The sequence below is a fragment of the Rhipicephalus microplus genome, chromosome X (assembly GCF_043290135.1).
Source record: "Rhipicephalus microplus isolate Deutch F79 chromosome X, USDA_Rmic, whole genome shotgun sequence".
NCBI classification, from domain to species: Eukaryota; Metazoa; Arthropoda; class Arachnida; order Ixodida; family Ixodidae; genus Rhipicephalus; species Rhipicephalus microplus.
The window spans coordinates 401667181-401676425 of NC_134710.1; the positions used below are offsets into that span (position 1 = coordinate 401667181).

The window sequence follows — 9245 nt, forward strand, 5'->3', positions numbered from 1 at the left end:
GGACAATTTTATTCAATATTTCTCAGCCCCGTCGATACAGAGTGAAATGTATCTGGGGACGAAGGGAGTATCAAACACAGTAGCTATAAATAAAGATGACAGGCTCGCAAAGGAACATGACATAGGAATGGAAATTGAACTTGACGAACAAAATAGAGGTTTGCATGGAGAAATCTGTACCATTGTTTCGCTCGCCTGCAGGCACACCTGTACGCCATATACGTATACAGTAACAATAAGCTGCACGTATGATACGCCAGGTGTGCGCCATTCTGGTGGAAAAAATATTACTAATTCGGAACGCTCTAGTGTCAAGACATGCACTCGGGGCTGCTGGAAGGGGTGGAAGTAAACAGCCGCAAACCGGTACGACCATTTTGCAAGAAATTTCTGGTTAAAAGAATATATATATATATATATATATATATATATATATATATGGGATATGGCACAACGGGAGCGTTGTCAACAAGGATGAAGGTATTTATTTCCCAACAGTTTCGGGAGGGGTCCTCCCTTCATCAGGGGATGAGTTATACTAGAGTGTACTAGAATAGGTCGAGTGGCGCGATCGCCGGGCGCCGCCTACGCTTCCTGGCGAAGCCCGAAAGGCGGAAAGTTAGCGTGGGGGCGCTGCGATCGAAGCGGCTTGGAAATTTCCTCCGCGTCCGCCGCCGGGCCATTGCAATTTGCAGCGAAGGCGACGGGGACTGCGTGTTGCGCGAAATGTTTTGCAACTCAGTGCCGTTTACTCGTGCGTGAAAACGGTGTAGCCATGCCGAAAGGCAGGCATCGGCATTGTTATGCGCCAGGCTGTCGCACCGGTTACTCGGGCGTTAAAGCGGAGAAGCAGCTTTCATTGTTCAGCGTGCCGAAAGATGAAGCTCGTCGGGCGCTCTGGGAGAAGAACTTGCATCGGAGCGACAAACCCCTGGATAGCAAATGCGCAGTGTGTGAGCTCCACTTCGATAAGCGGTACATTCAGCGGGACTACGTGCACATTGTGAACGGAAAGGAGGTGAGGATTCAGCGCGGAACACCGGCACTAACGAGTGACGCAGTGCCTACGGTATTGCCAAATGCGCCAAAGTACTTGAGCTCGACAGCTCCTCCCAAGCGAGCACCTCGCAAACGGGAGGCACCAGCCAAGCTTGATGATACAAAGCGCAAAAGGAAGAAAGTTGAAAGCCCATGCAGCACTGCGGCTGTGGAAGAGCCGTTCGAAAGCGACGGATTTGATTCCCCAGTGCTTGGCGCTGACAATTTGTGTAATCTGAGAACTCCGTCTGCGTATTGGTCGTCCCATCGGTTTCCAAACTTTGAAGGTACGGTATACGCCCTTGGAAAGCTTGTAGAGTCCACTGGGACCGTAAACTCGGACCGCTCGGTCCTCTTCAGTGTAAGCAAGGACCAAGAAGTCTCATTCAGGACATTCCTCGCTGGGAAATTGATCACTGAAGGACGTGTCGAGACTGTAAGGGAAGCTGAGGGAGTTCTTCTTCGAGCCTCAGGCTTACTGAAATGCCCTGGTGCCATGTCTACATCGGCGATCATCGCAGAGGAGCTAACAAAGAGCCTCCTGAAAAAAACAGCCGTCATTGGCGGCGCTTTCTACAGCCGGAGATGCGCAGTAACGACAGTGACAGAAGGTAAGGGCGAAACTAATCTTTCACTTGTGTACATGTAGTATATTTGCACATAAGGCAACATGGTAAACTGAAAAAGTGTGAGATATTTTGCCCGAGCTCCTGAGACGTAACAGAAATTGTTTTGAAGGCTGATAGCTTCGTGAACTTACTTCAGAAGCAGTGACATATATTTGGTGCTGATGAATTATGTTTATTTGCACAGCGGTATACTAGAGAACTCATTTAGCAAACCCAACAAAATAACATTACCATGCTTTTCAGGAGCTCCTTGCCTGTCTTGTCGGTACTTTCGAAAGGCTCTTCTCACAAGAATGTCTTGGCTCAAGTGCCATCGCCGAAAGCAAGTGAGGACAGCTGCCCAGAGGCTGAGGTCAACCTTGCAAAAGCACAGGCGCCTTTCTAAAAAGGTGCTGAGCCTGAAAGGTAGAATTGAGGGCATGCGAGCCAAAAACGCGGCTTTAAAAGAAGAGACACTGGAAGAGAAGATCTCTACGCTGCCCCCAAAGCAACAGGAAAATGTGCGGCACTGTTTCAGAGCATCAAAGCGAAAGAGCACAAATGGCATGCGTTTCACTAATGAATGGATGCTCGAATGCATTCTCATGAAGATGAGAAGTCCGAAGCTCTATAGACATCTGAGAAGACACAACATTCTCGTGCTTCCGGGCGATACTACTCTGCGGAAGTACACCGCCTCGTACAGGAGTGGCTTTGGTTTCAACAGAAAGGTTCTAGAAATTTTGAAGACGAAAACAGACACAATGGACACCTTCAGCCGTCATGGCGGCATCCTGGTGGACGAAATGAAGTTGTCTGAGCACCTTTCAATTGACAAGACTGGTAGAATCGGAGGCTTTGTCGACCTGGGGCCCTTTATACCACGGGCAAATGCGAACCTTCCTTGCGACCATGGTATGGTTGTTATGTTCGTGCCATTTGCAGGCAAATTTTCTCAGGTTTTGGGGGTGTTTGCTGCGCACGGAAATGTTAAGGGCGACCTTCTCTGCAAGATATTGATCGAAACAACGATCCTAGCAGAACAGGCAGGACTCTTTGTCGACTTCATAACCTGCGACGGAGCTTCGTGGAATAGACGAATGTGGACATCGATGGGCATCCAGGGAACCTCAAGCAAAATAACGTGCAAGGTGAAGCATCCTGTGGACCCCAAGAGGAACCTTCATTTCCTGTCAGACTTTCCTCATCTAGTGAAGTGCCTCCGCAACTCCCTCTTGAAAGGTGGTTTCAGCACACCAAATGGACGGGTATAAATGTTTTATTACATTCTTGCTTAACATTTTATATTAAGTCAACTGGCTAATCACTGCACTTTTATATTGATGCAGGTGTCAGTGTATTTTGTGGCCGAGGCTTTCAACCTGGACAAAGACAGCATCACCTTGAAGGCTATGCCAGGGCTGACTACAAGCCACCTTCAGCCCAATGACTTCGAGAAGATGAGAGTGTCCCTTGCCTTCCAGCTATTCGGAGACTTTGTGCTGCGTGGTCTACACCACTACAAGGACACCCTTGAGTCACGTTATGGAAAGGGTGCAGTTGATGCTACAGAATCATTCTTCAGGTACTTAAATATATTGTATCTGCTGTATTCTTTGGGCAAAAGACAAGAGTGCGTTAATGGCCATCACTGTTGAACCCAGCTCTAATGAAGATTTTTTTGCATTTACAGGCTGATGAACCAACTCATCAAACTGATGACCTCCAGATTCAAGTCCGAGGCTCTTTGGCCGCACTCAAGTGGTAGTTCTGCGCTCTCCAGTTTTCTAGACTACATTGACAAGTGGGAGCAGCATGTCGGCAAGGGCGTCGGGTTCCTTAGCAAGCAGACAGCTACTGGCCTGAGGGTTACGCTGTCCAGTGTGCTTTCTTTACTGGACTATGTTACCACAGAACTAAGCTACAGGTATTTGATGACGAGTAACCTAAGCCAAGATCCACTCGAGAACTTGTTTGGAGTTGTGCGGCAGTCGTCGGGCTGTAATGACCATCCGACCCCAGAGCAGTTCTTAATTGCTGTCAACTGCCTGAGCTACTATAGCCTAGCTAAGCCAGTGCACGGTGCGAGCGTTACACCATTGGTGCTTACATCACTGCTCGACACTGGAGATGCACACGCGGCAGATGCAACAAGCCTGCAGCAAACAATTGATGACCACATCGCTCAAGGAGATCTTGACGTGATAGAAAGCGCTGCCTGCCATGACAGTATTGCTGCCCCAACTGAGCATTACAGCCTTGTGGGAAAAAAAAGTGACTCTCGCCTAGCATATTACATGGCTGGATATGTTGCTAGAAAGTGTGTGCAGAAGTCAGGATGCGCTGCTTGTCGTACTTCACTGCTTGTTCCAGCTTCAGAAGGGAAGGAACATGAGTGTTCGGCCTTTACGAACTTTTGCGACAAAGGTGGTTTGTTGTACCCGTCTAAGGAGCTGTTTGACTTCGTTAGCTATTTAGAAGACACATTTACAGACTGCTTCAGCACTAATGAACTGCGCAGTGATAGCATTTTAGATGTGCTGCATCTGGTCAGGGTTGAAGGGAGACCCCTTGGCTGTGCTCAACATGCAAAAGCAGTGAAGTCTCATGTGGTAAAATTTTATGTTGTCACTCGATTGCACTTTTTGGTTAAAGGAATCAATAGAGCTAAGGAAGAACGGCGCAGGAGGCTGCAGCACCTAAAGCTCCGTAGGTGCGTGTAGGATTCCCGTACAGCTGAGTGCTCCACTCGTCCTGTTACATACCTGTAACAGTTTTCTTTGTACATAGTATTTACAGTGATTTTTTTGTACTTTGAAGTTTATCTGTGTACATAGCCAGTGTAACAGTGATTCTTCTTTGTATATATGTAAAGCAATAGGTTTTAAGCATCTTTATTTTTATTTTGTTTTCCTTTAAAATGTATCTTTATGCATAGTGTGTGTGACTGATATTTCTTTGTATATAGCAGCCGGTTTTAAACATCTTTATTTTTATTTTGTCGTGTCTGTAAACACAATTAATATGCTGTTGACAGGTGGAAAAAAACCGCGTTGGTTTATGCCTGGCTTTATCCTTTGGCTAAATTACAGCTGCTTGTTTCTACACAATGAACGATATTTGTATATTTGCTGCTGATCCAATAAAAAGCTAAGGGATGCAGACATCGCTGTTGTCCTTTTAATATGGGTGTAAGAAAAAGCAGTTTTCTATTAGCATCGTTATTTAAAGCATTCCTTCCCGTAGCCGAGGCGTTGTGACAAAAGCACACGTGTAGCTTTCGCTCACGACATTCATTCCAATTTGAACTGCTATTTACAGCTTCGCTTTACTGCGGCCATGCACAATGAGACGGACAGCACGCGGACTTGACAGTTTCTCTCAATTGGTAAAAAGACTAAAAAAAACGGAATCGCGAAGAACCTACGCAAGGGGCGCATTCGCGCGTCACCGTAGCAGACGCTCAGAGCCGCGAAACCAGTGCAGCAACATTTAGGGGCAATATTATGAGGCGAAAGCCTGATTATCGTGTGGAAACACCATTTTTAATGCTACTCTGATAGTATAAATCTATAGCCGTACACCGGTAAGAAACTGGCCGTCGCACGTGTCGCCAAAGGCGCAGAAGCCCGGCAACGCACGACCGCGCGAGCGATGCGCGACCAAGCCGGATTGCTCGTAGCGCCCTCTATCGCAACCGCGTACGGAGCTTCAGGAAAACAGCGGCGGTCGCGCCACTCGACCTATTCTAGTACACTCTAGTTATACTGACATGAGCTTCCAAACTTCGTTGCTGCCGCGTCCCTGTCGCCTTGAAAGATGTTTGCGAGAGTGAGAGGGAACTAGAAAAAGGAAAAAAACAAAAAGGGGGAGAAAAAAGACGAAAAAAAGAAAAAAAAGAAAGAAAGTAAAAAAGAGGAAGAACCACTGTCAACACTGAGAACGAAACCAACTGTCCGTCTACATCCACATACGGTTCATATCACGTGCTGTTCAGTTCTTGACGTGTGTCGGGCCACCCAAGATTCTCGCCACGGTGCCGGGAGGGTCCGTGACGGCGTGCGTAAAGAAAGGGGCTTCACCGTAATGGGTCGGTCGGCGGGCGGCGGGCGGCGTGCGTAAAGGAAGGGTTTCTCGTTAATGGGTCGGTCGGCTATTTACCTTTAATCTTCGTCCGTTTCCCTTCAATGGTCATCAAGTGGTAGGCGAACGTAAACACTTTGTATGTGCATGTGGAAAAAAAACACAAGAAAGGACAGTGTACACGTACGAGTCAGTCAGAAAAAAGCATGGTCTCCAGCTATCAATCTTTGTCACCAATTTTCTCCTGGCTTACTTCTCGGAGGCAGTTGAGTTTTCCGGGGTCCTCGTTGATGCCGGCTACTAATGTACGAAATTTGAAAATAAAATATGCCTCACGCTGTTCGCGCTCGCGTCTGTTTGAGAAACTGGACTGCAAAAGAGTTACGCTGATATTTTCAAAACTGTGGTTTGGCAGGCGCAGATGTCTAGATAAAGGTAGCTTCGGCAGTGAAGTGGCGTGGTACCGGTGATAATTGAACCGCAGCCGAAATGGCGTGTCTGTTTGGCCGATATATTCTTGTCCGCAGATGTTGCAATGTAGCATGTATATTACGTTACTGGAGTCGCAATTAAGGCTTTCAGTTATGCAGAATTTGAAATCCGAGAAGTTCGCTTTGGATGCACGTGTTGTGACCATCTGTGGGCATACCTTGCATCGAGCTTTTCCGCAGGCATGGCACCCTGATTGAATTTTGGGGGTGTTTGTTTTCGCTCTGACAAGAATGTCCTTCAGATGTGTATCCCGGCGGTACACCACGTGAGGTGGCTTCGCGAAGATAGAAGTTAGTCGTTTGCTTTGCCTGATTATGTTGAAATGGTGGGAAAGTATGTTGTTGATTCGTGGCGCTGATAAGGAGTAAGTTAGTACAAGGTTCGTTTGGGAAGTCGTTTTAGATACTCTGTTTGGTGCCTTAATTATATCATTCCTGTTCACGTTGCGAGCACGTAGTATGGCATCGTCAATAATGTCTTCCGGATAATTTTGTTTCAATAAGGAATGCTTTAGGTGTTCCGCGTGTCTGTCAAATTCCCGCATATCGGTGCATATTCTTCGGTACCGGTAGGCCTGAGAATATGGAATACCCGTTTTGCAATGCTTTGGGTGGCTGCTGTTGAAATGTAGGTACATTTGACGGTCTGTAGGCTTTTTGTAAAGGTTTGTTGACAAGCAGTCATTTTTGACCGTGACAGTGACGTCCAAAAAGTTAATGCTAGATTTGGAAATTTTGTGCGTGAATTTCATTGACGGGTGGCATTTGTTACAATCCTCTATGAAGCGGAAAAGACTTTTCTCATCATGGTTCCATATCATAAAAATATTGTCTAAGTAGCTTCTGTAGTAGAAAGGTTTCAAGGTGCGTCCCTCAATGAATGAGATTTCAAGTGAAGCCATAAAGGTGCTCGCGAAGTTTGGGGCCATTTTCGTGCCCATTGCAGTGCCACTGACCTGAAGGAAATGCTTGCCGTTGAACTCAAAATGGTTATAATTTAGTACAAGTTCAAGAAGTGTAAACAGTACCTCGCCACTTACACTAGTTGATAAGTCAGATTTTACCTATTCAGAAACCATAGCCGCGATTCCGTCATGGTGGGGTATGTTGGTGTACAGTGAGCAGACGTCCATGGTCACCAGAAAACTGCCGCCTGGGATGTCGAGATTTGAAGTTTCGCAGATGAAGTGGTTTGTGTCCTTTAGGTAATAGGTAAAATTTGGGGGGATGTTTTTTATTAAGGAATTTATGAATTCTGATATATTTTCTGTAGATGTGCTGTTACTGGATACTATCGGACGTCCCGGATTACCTGCCTTGTGTATTTTGGGGAGCAAATAGAATCGACCGGGAACAGAACGGGCCGGTAACATTGCTTTTAACATTTTGCCGGTAATTTTCTCGTCCCGGCGGAGATTGTTTAGGGTTACTTTTATCTCCTTTTCAAATTCGGGAGTCGGGTTCGTTGGAAGTTCTTTGTAAAATTTTGTGTCTGATAGCTGTCGTTCCCCTTCCTTTAAGTAGTCTGACGTGTTTAGAATTACTATGCAGCCCCATTTATCAGCCGGTTTGATAGTAATTCCAGAGTTTTTTCGTAGTTCATCCAGTGCCCTTCGTTCTGACTTTGATATGTTGTTTCGAAATGGCCGACTTTTTTCATACGCTCTGATGATATCTTTTTGAACGGCTGATATATACATATCGAGGTGTTTGTCCCTCTGCTCACCCGGACACCATGATTTGTCACCACCAATCACTCTATTCTCGTCCGTACAGTCCTTGCGGTCATGAAAGTATTCACGGAGGCGGAGATTACGCGCAAAGTTATCGAGGTCTTGGTACAGTTCAAATTCATCGAATCTACCGGATGATGGACAAAAGGTCAAACCTCTCGACAAAAGTTGAAGCTGAGCGGGTGTGAGTGTTGTGTTTGACAGATTGAGGACATTTTCCTCATAAGTTTTCGGCTGCTCTTGGCTATCACGTGGCACGGGAGTGTCAGCGTCATATTCGAGAGTAAAGATGTTTTGATTATGATTGCACTGTAGTTTTGAGTTCCCATTTTTCTCCTCAAAGTTAGGTTGTGGTACGGGTGGTGCCTGGTGTTCTTGTACGGCCTCATTCCTATTTTCCTGTTGCAGAGCAGTGGAGCTACTGCAGTCCCGCTTGAGTTTTCTATCTTTTACTACTGAAATTTCGCCTCTCTTCTTTAGCTCATATCTTTCCAGTTCTCTTGCCTCATGCTCTCCGAGATTAGATACCAATTTCTGCGTGGCCTCCGTGACACTGTATTCGGCGGCCTTACGCTCACTATGGTCCGCAAGGACCCGAGTCAGTTGCAAGGACGCTTCTAGTAATATTTTTTCCCACTTCCCCCTTTCTGCTTCACTTAGTGTAGACATTGAGGGGTTGCAGGCTAGGCGGAGGCCCTTAGGTGCAATTTCGTGAGATAGATATTTGGTTAGTTGTTCCGCGTGTTTTTCGTATTGCACCCGCTTTTCAATGATTTTCCTAATCGATAGAAATGAGTGGGACCATGCGTGTTTAAGACTGCCCGTACCTTTTGTTTCCCCGTGACATTATATATATATATATATATATATATATATATATATATATATATATATATTTATATATATATATATATATATATATATATATATATATATATATATATATATATATATATATATATATATATATATATATATAAATATATATATATATATATATATATATATATATATATAAGGGAAAGAAGTGTATACCTAAGGGCTCGTTTTTCCGTGTTTTAACACAATATAATGAGATCTAACAGACAGTAATGCAAAGGAATGTTTAAAACCAATGGAGTGTATATAAGAAGACAGAAAAGTGGATGAAAAAATAACCAGCCGTGAGCAGGAATCGAACCTACGACCTTCAAATAACGCGGTCGATGCTCTCGCATCGACCGCCGTTATTTGAAAAAAAAATCCGGTGTGGCAAATATATATATATATATATATATATATATAAATATATA

General features: G+C 45.1%; 1 protein-coding gene across 1 annotated transcript; it reads left to right on the plus strand.

Moving 5' to 3' along the window:
* Positions 1 to 639: 639 nt before the first annotated feature.
* LOC142776466 (uncharacterized) lies at positions 640 to 4810 on the plus strand. The gene is made up of 4 exons (XM_075880188.1): positions 640 to 1649; positions 1911 to 2914; positions 2996 to 3231; positions 3340 to 4810. Exons 1-4 carry the CDS (start codon positions 776 to 778, stop codon positions 4367 to 4369), a joined length of 3144 nt encoding a protein of 1047 aa, XP_075736303.1. The 5' UTR covers positions 640 to 775; the 3' UTR covers positions 4370 to 4810.
* Positions 4811 to 9245: the final 4435 nt, after the last annotated feature.